Below are 15,630 nucleotides of genomic sequence, written 5' to 3' on the forward strand. Positions count from 1 at the left end.
CATTACACAAGGTACTTAGCTCTGGGCCGAACACTGTGGACTCGGTATAGGGACTTTCATTATGTAAGGAAGGACACTGTTGTGTTAACAGTTAAAGACAGATACATGCACACACACACATGGGTGACAAAGAGGAAAAAAACAACAACATTAAAGTGTCAATGAGCCACCAGAAAGCTTCCCTACACCTTGGCATAGACTTGTTCTGAAAGGATGAATAGCGTTCTTCAAAATGCAAATCCCTCAGTTGGTGTTATGATGATGGTGGTTTAGAACGCTGTCTTAAAACATCAATCCACAATCTCCCATAAGTGCCCAACTGGATTGAGATCTGGTGGGTGTGATGGCCTAACGTATAACGTATGATTTACAGAAATTCCATACTCAGTAAGTCATTCATCGAGCCTGGATGGGGGTGGAGTCATCCTGGTAGAGACCACTCCCATCAGGATAGAAATGCAGCAAAAATACACAGCAAAACAGAGTTATATATACAGTACATACACATGTATAATAAGATAAATGTATACGAAATCTGTCATTTATGTGAGTCTTTTCTCCTCAGACTCTGAGCTGGCTCTTATGTATAATGACTCGTCTGTGTTGGAGAACCATCACCTGGCTGTGGGCTTTAAGCTTCTGCAGGAAGAGAACTGTGACATCTTCCAGAACCTCACCAAGAAACAGAGACAGTCACTGCGCAAGATGGTCATCGACATCGTGAGTTACACACTATTTATCTGCACTTTGTCTCATTATTAGTGCTGTCATTCCAGTTAAATGGCTTTTGTGTTTTGGGTCGTGTGCAGGTTCTGGCCACAGACATGTCGAAACACATGAATTTACTGGCGGATCTGAAAACCATGGTGGAGACAAAAAAAGTGACCAGCTCTGGGGTTCTGCTGCTGGATAATTATTCAGACAGGATACAGGTTAGTTATCCAAACAGCACTGGCAGTGTTATATATATGACGTGAGTGTGATGGATTACGATTACAAGTAACCCCTTCAACTCTCAGGATCCATGAGCAAAGCCAGATTTCTCACTCTCATAGCTGCAAGACCTTTCCAATTAGCTTTACTGTAGATAATGAATTATTTATAGAAGTTAAAGTGGTTAGATTCTTATTTTAAACATACTATAGTACTAAGTCTTTTTGGACACTACAGTATATTTCTATCATTTCACTTTTTCTCGAGATATGTGATGTAACTGCAGAGATAAAGAGAAGCGTTTCTGTTGCCATCCTGAAATAACACAGATCCTGACGTTTTTATTTATTTATTTATTTCTCTCATACCGTCCATTTATAGTTACATGTAATGTTATGGAATATCCATGAACATCCATGAAGCACGTTAGTTCTTATCACATTATAACAGCTATAGACAGTCAAAAGAACACGGCTTGTCATGTCACAGAGAAAGCACAAAGCTCTGTGTCCTGAAGACTTTCCTGTGTCAGAAAACTTAAAAAGCTACAGCTTTACCTCAGACTGTTGGAAACTCACTCCAAAAATTGTTAAATAAAGACATACTGAACAAATAGCATAGAGAATTCAACAGCACTGGGAAACTTTAGGACAGTAAAGAAGTGTTTTGGGTTTTTTTGGCTGCTTGTGTCTCAGGTGCTACAGAACATGGTGCACTGCGCAGACCTCAGTAACCCCACCAAACCACTGCAGCTGTACCGCCAGTGGACAGACCGCATCATGGAGGAGTTCTTCAGCCAGGGAGACCGCGAGAGGGAACGTGGCATGGAGATCAGTCCCATGTGTGACAAACACAACGCTTCAGTTGAGAAATCCCAGGTAAGAGACTGATGACCTGTGGAATTTTAAGCTCCATTGTTTTACCACTAGGTGGTGGAGGAATTATCAATTGGACCGTCCGGCCATCTGTCTGAGATTCTCATTAGCATGATCTCTCAAGAACAAGTGGTTGAGCATATGGAATTATCATTATAACCAGATGAACTGATTAGATTTTGAAATTTATCCAAACAGGGTCAAGATCACAACAAGGTCAAATGTCTGACTTATCTGGACATGCAGAGAAGGCATCACCATCGATGCAGTCAGCATCAAGCTATATTTGGTCTAGTCATTTTTAGTCATTTTTAGTCATTAGCCAATTCCAACTCACTAGCTAGCTCTTCCCTGTCAACTGATGTTGATACCTGAAAGACACGCATGATTGGCTAGTGATGGTTTGATTGACAGTGGAGAGACTAAAGCCACTCTGCCGATCTAGAAAGAACAGCCAGTTTTGCTCTTTTGGACTCTTGGCCACAGATTGCTGTGGCATCATCAAGATTAGTGATCTCCTGACATTAGGATTGCACCCCTTGGGTGTCCCAAATATCACCTGTAAATACCTTTTATCAAATTTAGCCCAAACTGTACAAAGTCCATATTGAAATGTTGTGTGTGTGTGTGGTGTTTTTTTTTTTTTTTGCTATTGCTTTTAAGGCTTTAGATAATAGACAATATGACTTTAGGACAATCCCACTGAATTGCCTTCATTCTCCACCAGGTGGGCTTCATCGACTACATCGTGCACCCACTGTGGGAAACGTGGGCAGACCTGGTACACCCCGATGCCCAGGACATCTTGGACACGCTGGAGGACAACAGGGAGTGGTACCAGAGCACCATCCCGCAGAGCCCGTCCCCCGCTCTAGACACAAACACAGACGGACGCCGTACCACCACCCATGACAAGTTCCAGTTTGAGCTCACGCTAGAAGAGGACGGAGAATCGGACACAGAGAAGGACAGCGGCAGCCCTCCAGACGAGGAGGAGGAGGATGAGGAAGAGGATGAGAACAGCTGCAGTGACTCTAAAACCCTTTGCACACAGGACTCGGAGTGTACCGAGATCCCCCTGGATGAACAGGTGGCTGAGGGGGAGGAGGTAGGAGAAGAGCAGAGAGAGGAAGAGGGGGAGATATCAGAACCCTGTGTTTTAGTGGAACGAGAGGAGGAGGAGGAGGAGGAGGAGGAGGAGGAAGAGCAGGACACTGCCAATACGTAACACAGTATGAGATAGCATCCGGACTTCTTTTATACAAGACATGAGAGCCACTTATTTATGGATAAGATGTAGGGTTTTTCATATTTTTATGTTTTTTTGTGTGTATGTCTGTACTGTACATCTTTATCCAAAAATGTATATTAATTTCCTTATCACAGTCACTGACATCATCCATATGGTCCTTGGTTTAATTTTTGAACTTTTATCCACGACTAGTGCCGTTTTACCCATTTTTGTACTCAGGAAAGTCTTTTCCACGCACACATTTGAAACAAACATTTGTCTTTTTTTGTAATTTGTCAATATTTCTGTTTTTAACTAAGGTTGTATTTTATTTTATTTTTTAAGTCATGTAGTTTTCCATTTCATTTGCCAAAAACACCCATCAGACCATCTGTTTTTTTCTTTTGTGGTTTGATGGGAGCTTCATTGCATGGAGACACATGCAGCTAGTAGACGTTCACAACACAATTTGAATGTTATTTCTTCCTCAAAGTCTAGATCTACTTTATTTGCAGTGCTTAGTGTAGATAGACTCGTTAACAAAGCTAATAGAAATGACTCATGGCACAAGGAAATCAAATCGAAAACATTTTTACAATCGGCAACTGCCAAAGAGTGTTTTGGTTTTTCTGTTGTTATTTTTCTTCGTCTTATGTGACGTCTTTATGAAATAACATATTTGTTTAATATTTAATGGAAAGAGTGCTCCGTTTGGTGCAGGGCTTCAGTTACATTAGTAACTGATACTAATCATTGTCTTGTTTTGTTTTTTCTCAATGTTGCTTAGACCAGCCTTAAGATTTTGTTGCCTCTCCAAAAAATGGACTAAACCAGAAGCTTCCTGTTTCTTCATCTCTAAAGGTGATGTAAAGTGTGAACTAAATATTCATAAACGGGCCAAAATGGAGATGGCAAATCGAATGATAGACTCCTAAGTGGCTCTTTTATATACACTCACTGACCATTTTATTAGGGACACCTGCTATGTACACCTGCTTATTTATGCAAGTATCATGTAGCACAATGCATAAAATCCTACAGATACCGACCAAGCGCTTCAGTTAATGTTCACATAAAACATCAGAACAGGGTCAAAATGTGATCTGTGACTTTAACCGTGGCATGGTTGGCATGGTTGTTGGTGCCAGATGGGCCGGTTTGAGTATTTCAGAAACTGCTGATCTTCTGCGATTTTCACACACACCACAGTCTCTAGAGTTTACACAGGATGGTGTGAAAAACAGAAAACCTCCAGTAAGTGTTTTGTTTTTTTGCACCGTTCTGTGTAAACTCTGTATGATACAAACATTAACTAAAGCACTTGGCAAGCATCTGCATAATTTTATGCATTGCTCTGCTGCCACTTGATTGGCTGAGTGCATCAGGTGCATTGGTATTTCTAATAAAGTGGATGGTGAGTGTAGATACTACGACTACCATGTAGTCATTAGCACATATTGATACTAATGACTGCATAAGGTATGAAGCAATATCCAACTTTCCTCAACAACCAAACAGTACTTTTCCTCGTCACTGGGATGGTACCATCAAGAGGACCTCTTTTGTACCTTCAGTTTGTATCTTACACCACATAATTCCTTATAGCTGTCAGAGTAAAGTTTCAAAGGTACATCAGTGGGCCTTAAAGTCCAATTATGTACCTTCAATTATTTTTAAAGGTACAAATATATCCCCTTGACGATACCACCTGAGTGTCAAGGAAAAGTACAGTTTTTAAGAGTGAAAGAGATTCATTTGGGATTCAACCATACTGTCTATATGTAGTGGGATCCAAAAGTCTGAGACCACTTTTTTTTTTTTTTTTATGGATTTTCTTTTTATTATTTAAAATTTGAAAACAAAGAAAAGAACTGTCCAATATCTTGAATCTTTCAATGATCAAGTTTTTGCACCATTTCTCTATCACTATTTAAATGTAAGTGACCATGTTAGCTCCTTCTAAGTCTGATTGTCCTCGAGTATTATCTCTTCCATCGAAGCATTTTCACTTTTGGACCACACTATATACAAGCAAAATCCATCTAACTGTAACTCCTAAAGCTTTGCTTTAGATGACTCTGAGGGAACGAGTCCGATCAGAAGCTCCGATGCTAGGCGTGCAAATCAAACTCAACAAAGCTTTGAAGCAGTCACATGAGTGTTTTTGTTCAGTGTGTGTTATAAACATCTTTAACCCAGAGATTCAGCGTGAAACTGCACAGCAGCCTGCTTAAATATTTATAGCTGGTTCAGATGAGCCTAAGGCTGAGGGCCTGTAAGTCTTCTTCTTCTTCTTCTTCTTCTTCTTCTTCACTCCTCATTCTAGTTTAGAATGATCACAGGGCAATCAGCGCTAATGTGACTTTCTGCTGAAACTTGCACTCGTATTCGTGCGCCAGTACACCTGTTCAGTTTGTGTTCGTCCTTATGAGCCTCTTTCTAATTTATTTCCGTTATTTTCACTTCTGCGCTTGTAGCATGGTGAAATCAAATCCAACTGTAGCAGCAGAAAGGTGATGAGTGAGCGAGCATCGTGTGAGATTATTTTTATTAGAACGCAGTACCTAATGTAATCAAATGTTTCAAAGAAAAAGAAGACAAAATGTATAAAGACCCTGCCTTTAGAAATGGCCCGTCCTTGCATTTTATATATATATATATATATATATATATATATATATATATATATATATATATATATATATATATATATATATATTTCTTGTCTCATTGCCAAATGAATTTCTCTCCATCACTTAATCCTCCGCCAGTTTCCTTGCTTTCAGTGGTTTCTCATTTCTGTCTGTTTACATGTATTTATTGTGCTGTACAGTACATACAGTTGTTCTTACCATGTTGTAAATGATTCTATCATCCCTAATGGTGATGGTGTTGCTGTATTACAGAACTCTTATTGAGAGAATGTTTTATTTTTATTCAGTATATTAAGGACCCATCTATAAACATCTCCTACGAGATTGTTTTGTGTGGAGGAGTGAAGAAATCCAGTTTTTTTGTGTTTTCTTTCTTTAGAGAAACAGCAGTCCCTTGGCCAGAGGGTTGTGCCTTAATAAACTTTTTTATTTAAGTTTCTTATCTTCTTGCTGCACTAAAGAAAGAAAAAAAACCTACTGGCTGGAAATTGACCTTAATGTATTTTATTATTGTTATTTTCCTCATTTTCTAGTGTAGGAGATGAATATTTCTTTTTGTCAGTTGATGAAAAAGGCCAGTATGGAGGATTGTTTGGTGTCTAAAAGTATATCATTTGGCAGCACACTGTAATGCTGGGTTTTTCTTTTTTTTTCTTTTTTTAGTTTCTTTTTCTTTTTTTCTTTTTATCCAGATCAGACTAATGTGTTTTTATAAGCTGTCAACATACGATTATGTGCTAAACTATGGAAATATGTGATATATGCAGTCCCCTCTGAAAGTATCGGAACAGCAAGGCCAATTCTTTTGTTTTTGCTGTACACTGAAGACACACAAGATGAATACGAGACAATAGATCAGACTTTCAGCTTTCATTTCTGGGTACTTGCATCTAGATGTGTTAAATAACTTAAAACATGGCACATTTTGGTGCAGACCACCCAATTTCTAGGTAAGCAAAAGTATTGGAACAGATAGTCTTCAATTAAAGTAAAGAACATTTAATAGTTGGTCGCATATCCTTTACTTGCAATAATCGCATCCAGCAAAACGCATCACCAGACTGTTGTATTTTTCTTTTGTGATGCTTTTCCAGGCTTTTACTGCAGCTTCTTTGTTTGTTTTGTCTGTCTCCTCTTCAGGAAGTGAAATGCATGCTCAACTGGTTTAAGGTCTGGTGATTGACTTGGTCAGTCTAAAAGCTTCCACTTTTATCCACTGATGAAGTCCTTTGTTGTGTTGGCAGTGTGTTAAGGATCATTGTCTTGTTGCATGATGAAGTTCCTCCCAATTAAATTGGATGCATTTCTCTATAAATTGGCAGACAGAATGTTCCTGTAAACTTCTGAATTGCTTCTGCTGCTACCATCATGCATATGCATATCATCAATAAAGATTAGCTAGTGAACCCATTCTAAAAGCAGGCATGCAAGCCCAAGCCATGACACTACCCCCACCATGCTTGACTGATGAGCTTCTATGTTCTGGATCATGAGCAGATCCTTTCTTTCTCCACACTTTGGCCTTTCCATCACTTTGGTAGAGAGTAATCTTGGTTCCAGAATTTTTGTGGCTCATCTCTGTATTTCTCAGCAAATTCCAAATCTCGCCTTCGGATTCTTACTGCTGATGGGTGGTTTGCTTCTTGTGGTATGGCCTCTATATTTCTGCTCTCATAGTCTTCTTTGAACAGTGGATTGTGATACATTCACCCCTGTCTTGTGAAGGTTGTTGATGTCAATGACTTGTTTTTCCACACAGGACATGTTCATTGTCTCGTTGTTAGTACACCCGTGGTTTCCTTCTTTTTCAGGACATTCCAAATTGTTGTATTGGTTATTCCCAATGCTTGTGCAATGATTCAGATCGATTTTCCCTCTTTTCTCAGCTTCAAAATGACTTGCTTTTCTCCCATAGACAGCTCTGTGGTCTTCATGTTGGTTCATCTCATACCCAAATGTCTTCAGTGTATAGCAAAAAGAACAGAATTGGCCTTGCTGTTCCAGTACTTTAGGAGGAGACTGTATGAATGTGTGCCAAAGCGTAATTGAAAAGCTCTAGCTCTGTGTAAATTGTTTTTGTTTTTTTCCATTTAAACTGACTGGATTTTCAGTCGGTGTTAATAATTAATTTGAAACAAAAATTCATGCTAGATTATTACAAATACAGTTTTTTACTGACATCTGTGTAACATGCAATATGAAAAAAAGAAAACACTTTGAATGGGGACATTAGGCTTTTTCATTTTGGATAAAGGATGGAACGTCTTTATAAACTCCAATCCTTGAGACTAATTTTGACACATACTGTAGATTCCTAATTGCCCTAAATGGATAGAATCAGTGGCTCCTTTTCCTTTTTTTTTTTTTTTCGTCTCATGCCATCTTTTTACATCATCAGAAAAAAGAAGTTATTTAGGGATAACTATTTTTTGTTATGTGACTTGAATGCCAACTTATCTGGAGGTTTCACAAGACTATGTAGTTGTTTAATGGGTTCCTTATTTATGACAGTCTATTGGATAGAACTGTAGAAGTTAAACTTGTAAAAAAGTAAATAAAATAATAACAAAAAAAAAAGTTTAAATTGAATAAAAATGTTTTATATGCACCAGAATAAATGAAAGCATGGGTTGACTGAGAACATCTGTGCCACTTCTTCTTGTTTGAATTCATAATCAGATGTGTAGTGTAATGTGGAGGATGACTCCTCATATGCAAGCCTTAAAAAGTGGGAATGAATCATTTATCTTTAAGCTTTACAGGTTTTAAGGCCATATTTATTCATCTATAATGACATAGCTTTTCAATACGTTGTAATAGACTTCAATCAACAGAACACTCGTTAGTTAGGATATAACAAAAGCTTACCAATTATATATGTACATTAGGTAGAAAGAAAGCAATACACACATAAGTAATTCCCCTGAGGCGAGTGGGAATAAGCACAGCTGCTAATTCAGTTCATGGCTTTCTTAAATGACACAAACAGTGTATTGCACAGATTAGGAGATCTACTGCGATTATCTAAACCTCAATGCATAAGATAAGGACTTTACAGTGATATAATCACACACGGCCCTCTGGCACTGATATTTTGGCACATCATCATGTCCTTGCGTTTTTTCAGCAATAGTAATCTAAACTGAGAGTTCCGCATTGCTATTCCTAATCTAGAGTTATAGATAAGACTGGAAAACCGTTCCGATTTTTTCCCCACAATTTTGCAAAGCTTCTAGCCAGCCTACAGTTTGGAATTGGGGTTTGGTGATGTATTTTTGTCTTTGAAAGATTGGCAACAGCACAGAAATCACACATATACATACACACACATACATACACACACAGCCTGGGTAGGAATCACTAGCAGCTGCACTCGGACTGCTGGGTCGGTACGGCGTTGTCACTCAGTTTGGTTGTGGGTGTTCCGGTGGTTTCAGCAGGGTTGGTCTCAAGGCTGTCAGCCATTTTGTCACAGATAACGTCCACCAGGCACTCAAAAGTCTGCTTGACGTTAATATTGTCCTTTGCACTTGTCTCAAAGAACTCAAAACCTTTAGAAAGACAGAAAGAAGGTGTTCAAGGAATACACCACAGTTTTTCACCCTAATGTCCATGAAACATAGTCAGGGCCTTGTGATTTATCGCATCATTATCACACTTATTATATTTACCAGAGATGCACTGATACTAAATTTCTCAGCCGATACCGATAGTTCTACCTTTTATATCTTCTTTTAAATTAATAATAGTTAATTCCACAATTCTGAAAGAAATGCAAATAAAAACTTTATTCTCTCCGTTTCAACAAGTTGCTTCACAGTAACTGGTCTCATAAACAGAAAACACATTACTCTAATTAACATTAACACATGAACTCAATTCTGAAGATTAAAGTAAGATTTCTTAACTTATTGAATGTTATTCATTCATATTAACAATGATTCAACTCTAAAAAAAAAAAAAAAAACCTCCTGTTAGGCTTCACATTCACTCACCACAAAGAAAAACATGTCTACTTCATACTGAACATCAAACTGTGTATACGCCTAATATACACCTTTTTTATATATTATATTAACTCATTAACATTAACTGCAGCGACAGTTACTGAGTAGCCATGATGAACCGGGGGGGTTGGTACTTTTAATTTAGTTTTCCTTTGTTTTTTGTTTTTTTTCTTCTTCTCAATGAAATATTTGGGAAAGGGAAGGGAGGAGAGAAGAGAAAAGGTAAATGAATCACATGAGAATGAATCATATGAAAATGAATGAATGAATAAATAAATAAATAAATAAATAAATGTAACATTAACTGCATATGAAATATACTACTCTACACATATATTTTTCTGTGCAATATATACTACTTTTTGGTCACGTATATATATATATATAATCGGCCCTGATCATCAGATGTTTTTAAACTATCGGCCGATAACCAATATAGCAATATAAGATAGCCGATAGCGGGAAAAATAGCCTTAAATTTTAGAGATACACCAACGTATCGGCTGATAATCAGTGCATCTCTAATATTTAGTATCGAGTTCCTATAGTGATTAGCCTGTTTGATTGTCAACTTGAATCTAATAACCATTTTAATACGAAATGTATTCTGTGAATGAACAGTTCAGGAATAGAAAACTGCATGTCCCCAACAACAAGCCAAAAAATACATATAATTTATTATAAAATAATATGCTCATGAAATAAAACTGTCTTTTGGGGGAATTTATTTTACAGTTAAAGTCCCTGGCTGCAAAAAAAAGTTTTGAGAATCTCTGATCTTGATGAATTCTTTTAAATGATTAACTTCTCTTTAAGCGCAGAATTTCTTTTGACTGATATTTATTATTTATTTTATAACACAATATTCATATATTTAATATTGTTTTGGGTGCGTTACATCCCAAAAAGTGCATTTCAAGTTGCAATAGTGTGGTTACAACAAATTGTCAGACACTGGTGATGGACAGAGGCGCTTCTTGCTTGAGTCGATATTACACGCCTCTGTTTTGGACAAACTCTGCCCAGTGCATGAAAATAACACATAAATAGCATGTAACTGAGTGTGCAGCGCTTATGTCTGTAATCCAAAGCTCATTCGATGTTCTTTATTGCTAGCATGTAGTTTCATATTTTAAACGTTTATCACCAGAATTCAGCGACTTCCCTTACACCTTCTATTATTCAAGTGACTGTTTTCCCATCCTTTCTCCATACAGAGAGTATTTATTGTCTGTGGTGGATAGATATTAAGATGAATTAAAAAAAGAATAGAATATCAGTGTATAATTACCTCAAATTGTAACTGTAAAGGTGGCATTGATCGAACATCAACTTTTTTTCTGTCCTATTCTTATATGTGTGCTCATATGGAGAAGATGAATCTATTTCTAGACCTAATTGTAGTGTTTAAATATATTTCCTTTCTCCAGCTTTCACATCCTATTTTTGCTGCTTCAGAGCTCCTTTTGCCCCAGTTACCTTACACAGCACAGTGATCAGGACTGTTTCTCTCACCCAGCTGTTCTGCCAGGAGTCTTCCACTGTCCACGGACACTATCCTCTCCTCCTCCATGTCACATTTGTTTCCAACTAGGATCACCTGGGCATTGTCCCAGGAGTAAGTCTTAATCTGAGTTGACCTGAAAGCACACAGCAGACAGCAGTGCAGCATTAATGACCTGTTTATGTCCCAACATCAGAGGATTAGGATCCAAAGTAGATCAACAGCTGTGCTTTGCTTATTTTTTTTTTTTGTTCCAGTGACACTCGTAAGCTAGCAAACTGGCTTCTTTTTTTTTAATGGAAAAAAAAAACATTACATTTACATCACTAAATGTTTTTTGTGTGCTGTGAGAATTACCTCAGAACCTCTGTGATGATTGTGATGAAGTATTTAGATGATCCAACTAATACTAGGTAAAAATATAGGAGAAAATAGCATCTCATCCACATAATGCAGACCTACTGAAAAATGTGCTGTATACATAACCACTAGAGCATGGATGGATGGATGGATGGATGGATAAATTAATAGATAGATGGATGGATGGGTAAATAAATAGATAGATGGATGGATGGATGGGTAAAGGGAAATGTGAACAGATGTATGGTTGGATTGATGGGTAAATGAATAGTGAGACTGATGGATGGATGGTGGGTGGCTAGGTAGATGGATTGATGGATAAATCGTTGTATGGATGGATGGTGGGTGGCTAGGTAGATGGATTGATGGATAAATGGTTGTATGTATGTATGGATGGATGGATGGATGGATGGATGGTGGGTGGCTAGGTAGATGGATTGATGGATAAATGGTTGTATGTATGTATGGATGGATGGATGGATGGATGGATGGTGGGTGGCTAGGTAGATGGATTGATGGATAAATGGTTGTATGTATGTATGGATGGATGGATGGATGGATGGATGGTGGGTGGCTAGGTAGATGGATTGATGGATAAATGGTTGTATGTATGTATGGATGGATGGATGGATGGATGGATGGTGGGTGGCTAGGTAGATGGATTGATGGATAAATGGTTGTATGTATGGATGGATGGATGGATGGATGGATGGATGGATGGTGGGTGGTTAGGTAGATGGATTGATGGATAAATGGTTGGATGTATGTATGGATGGATGGATGGATGGATGGATGGTGGGTGGCTAGGTAGATGGATTGATGGATAAATGGTTGTATGTATGGATGGATGGATGGATGGATGGATGGATGGATGGTGGGTGGCTAGGTAGATGGATTGATGGATAAATGGTTGTATGTATGTATGTATGGATGGATGGATGGATGGATGGTGGGTGGCTAGGTAGATGGATTGATGGATAAATGGTTGTATGTATGGATGGATGGATGGATGGATGGATGGATGGATGGTGGGTGGTTAGGTAGATGGATTGATGGATAAATGGTTGGATGTATGTATGGATGCATGGATGGATGGTGGGTGGCTAGGTAGATGGATTGATGGATAAATGGTTGGATGGATGTATGGATGGATTGACAGATGGGAGGGCGGGTCTGGGGTGGATGGATGGGTGAATTAACTGAACCATTCTTTTTAAAGGGTCATGAAACCTCCGCCTTTCAACTCAAGTCTATCTCTCAATGTTTTTGAAAAATGCAGCTTAAATGGGCGTGGATGGCTGTACGAAGAAGGGAGGGGGAGTGGGCGTGGCATGGAAAGGCAGGGGAAGAAGAGGGGGTGAGCCTTCCAAACACACAAAAAAGATGGATAGTGACAAAACGTTTGCAGATGAGCCAGAGGACTTCTCTCCTCCTGAATCCCCAGGGCTTACTGGAGACCCAATAGATAGCAGTGCAGGTCCTCTGCCATCTATTTGAGCCATTAAACCCTGGCATGACTATAGAGGTAAACATAAAATAAAACCGGAGGCAGCACCTTCTCGGAGGCAGTGTTGGAATGGTAGTTAGCTAATAGGCTCGAGCTTTTCACGAATAAAAAGGCGAAGGCTCTCTTCAACACAGACTCTCGTTGTATATTTTTGCACACGATGGCCCGCGGAGCTTTAATATTATATATATGATATTCTATTATATATTGTATGTACAGTTTTTATAATATATTTTATTATACTGTTTTCCTCGAGCCGGAGGCAGTGCAGATGAGAGAAATGTCAGAATGGTAGCTAGCTAATAGGCCCGAGCTTTTCACGAATAAAAGAGGGAAGGCTCTTCCCTTCAATGTGGACTCTCGTTGCATAGTTTTGCACGCGACGGCCTGTGGAGCTTTAAGCAGTTTAATTACCTCAAAGGGCAAGCAAAATGGTCATGGTTAAAAATTAGACACATACCTCATTTGAAGGGATGGAAAAGTCCTCGGGACTGAGTACCGCATCATTGTGTAGACGCAAACTGCTTTCTTGAGCAAGTTCGAAGTCCACCTTTCACCAATTCTCATAGCTCTCCCAAGAAAACACATTGAACTCTTACACCACTGAAACAAACACTTGCAACCCATTTGAATGCCTCTCTCATCTACGACATCTGTAGAAAAGCACCACGTGCTGTCAGGAATAATTAAGAGACAGCACCTTCTCATAGGATAATAACACGCAGGCTCATGAATAATTATGAGACACCGACACGTCATCGAAGTACCATAGTACATTGCCATGTCACTGCCTGTGACATGTGACAGGATGAGGTTTTAAATCCGGAAGACGAAAATAGCGGAAAGAAGATCAAAATTAACCAGTTTTCTCCTACAATTAAAATGAACGGATGCTAAGATTGTCTTTTATGATGTGCGATCCGAACACCTCTGTTAAAATCTCAGAAAATGTGGTTTAGTGTTTCATGACGCTTTAAACTCACCAGTCTTGCACAGCAGCAAAAGATTCCTCGTTAGTGATATCATACATGAGGATGAATCCCATGGCTCCACGGTAGTAAGCTGTAGTGATGGTCCTGTAGCGCTCCTGGCCTGCTGTGTCCTGCACAAAAGATATGGAAGAGCCTCCATTAGTCTTTCTTCAATTCTCCTTGTACAAATAACTTCAATATTGTATACAATGTTTGTTTTAGCATTGCTCCCCCTTTAAACCCAGGAAACAGAGCTGAGTTAATGTAGGCTAGTAAACCTGGAGAGCTACATTATTATGTTTCCTGGACACATAGTAAGCTGAGCCCTTGGATATTCAAGTGTTATTCAAGCATAAATATATACTTAAATATACACTGCATAAAAAATAAAATTCATCTCAAAGAAATCATTTCAAATGAAAACTGCCCAGATTCACTATCTTATTAGACCAGATGGACACACTAGTAATTGTTGTATGACTGAATTGAAGCCATTAAAGTGGCACTTGTCTGTCTTCAGCAGTGAAAGGGCTAAATAAAAGACAAACTGCTGTGATCTGGTACACCAAGCACTTTGCATACAGTGTGGTTGATAACAAGATGTGAAGCCAGGATATGGCCATCTGCAGTAGATGCTTATCTCTCTTTTCATAAGCCATGTTTTCCTTGACATTGCCCAGATGGCCCCTGTGGTTATTTTTATATTTAATATGTTCCTTGCTTAGAATTTGTTCTTAACTTCAGCTTATTTTCAATTACTTGTAAAACTGCAATTTTATGAATGTGGTATAGCCTATAAAGAAATGTTAATTGATGAATGGATGGACAGATTTGGTGGCTAGGTTTGGATAAAATTACCACCATAGTCAACCTTGTTTACAGTGGCAAGTCTAAGAGTAAGTATTAACTAACCCTAGATGTATTTCCTGCGAGATGGTCAACCTATAGATACCAAAGAAATGCTTCACAGATAAAAAGTAAGCTCATAAAGTGAAGAGATGTAACCCTGGTACTTTACCCAGATCTGCAACTTGATGCTCTTGTCATTCCTGTACACGGTTTTGACCCTGAAGTCGATCCCCACTGTGCTGACAAAAGCTGATGTAAATGAGTCATCAGCGTAGCGGAAAAGGAATGACGTTTTACCAACACTGCTGTTCCCGATGATTAACAGTTTGAACATGTAGTCAAAGTTTTGATCTGAGTTATCTTTCTGTTTGCCATCTTGAGTGGCAGCCATCTTTAAAAACAGAGGGAAAACAGAGGAAAGGTGGTCACGCATGGCATATAAGAACGACACTGGTAATGGTTTCATTTGGAAACAATGATGATTCTGTAAATTCACTGATAAAACAATTATGCATATGAATATAGTGAGTTGAACCAGAATGGTTCAAAAAAGACATGTCTCCACACACCCTTCGGTAAGATTTAGCTGCAGTTTGCCTAGAGGTTGTTGTTAGTGATGTGTTGTTCTTTTCCAAAGTATCGCGATATTACATGATATCGCACGCTGACCAAACCGGAAACGATTCTCCCCATTTATTGACTTAGTGTCGTATTTCAAACCACTTGAAAATATTAACAA

The 15,630-nt window shown here is 38.6% G+C and overlaps 2 protein-coding genes across 10 annotated transcripts in view; one reads left to right on the forward strand and one right to left on the reverse strand.

Annotated features, from left to right (window-relative positions):
• Nucleotides 1–9,083, forward strand: part of pde4d (phosphodiesterase 4D, cAMP-specific) — a 200,669-nt gene extending 191,586 nt beyond the window's left edge. For 5 of the 8 annotated variants that reach the window (XM_053680374.1, XM_017467927.3, XM_017467926.3 and 2 more), the window contains 4 exons: nucleotides 566–720; nucleotides 810–932; nucleotides 1,629–1,811; nucleotides 2,536–6,127. In XM_053680374.1, coding sequence (XP_053536349.1) covers nucleotides 566–720; nucleotides 810–932; nucleotides 1,629–1,811; nucleotides 2,536–3,036 — 962 coding nt within the window. In that variant the 3' untranslated portion in view covers nucleotides 3,037–6,127. Of the gene's footprint in view, nucleotides 1–565; nucleotides 721–809; nucleotides 933–1,628; nucleotides 1,812–2,535 lie in introns of all 8 variants that reach the window. The other 3 variants (XM_017467928.3, XM_017467929.3, XM_017467933.3) reach the window with 1 other exon arrangement.
• rab3c (RAB3C, member RAS oncogene family) overlaps nucleotides 8,990–15,630 on the reverse strand; it is a 7,559-nt gene continuing 918 nt past the window's right edge. The window contains exons 1-5 of one of the 2 annotated variants that reach the window (XM_017467937.3): nucleotides 15,461–15,560; nucleotides 15,061–15,282; nucleotides 14,055–14,173; nucleotides 11,216–11,340; nucleotides 8,990–9,244 (exon numbers count right to left, since the gene is read on the reverse strand). In XM_017467937.3, the coding sequence (XP_017323426.1) occupies nucleotides 9,054–9,244; nucleotides 11,216–11,340; nucleotides 14,055–14,173; nucleotides 15,061–15,282 (657 nt within the window). In that variant the 5' untranslated portion in view covers nucleotides 15,461–15,560 and the 3' untranslated portion in view covers nucleotides 8,990–9,053. Of the gene's footprint in view, nucleotides 9,245–11,215; nucleotides 11,341–14,054; nucleotides 14,174–15,060; nucleotides 15,283–15,460; nucleotides 15,561–15,630 lie in introns of those variants that run through there. The other variant, XM_017467936.3, reaches the window with a different exon arrangement.

Source organism: Ictalurus punctatus, chromosome 5 (assembly GCF_001660625.3).
Source record: "Ictalurus punctatus breed USDA103 chromosome 5, Coco_2.0, whole genome shotgun sequence".
Lineage (NCBI taxonomy): Eukaryota > Metazoa > Chordata > Actinopteri > Siluriformes > Ictaluridae > Ictalurus > Ictalurus punctatus.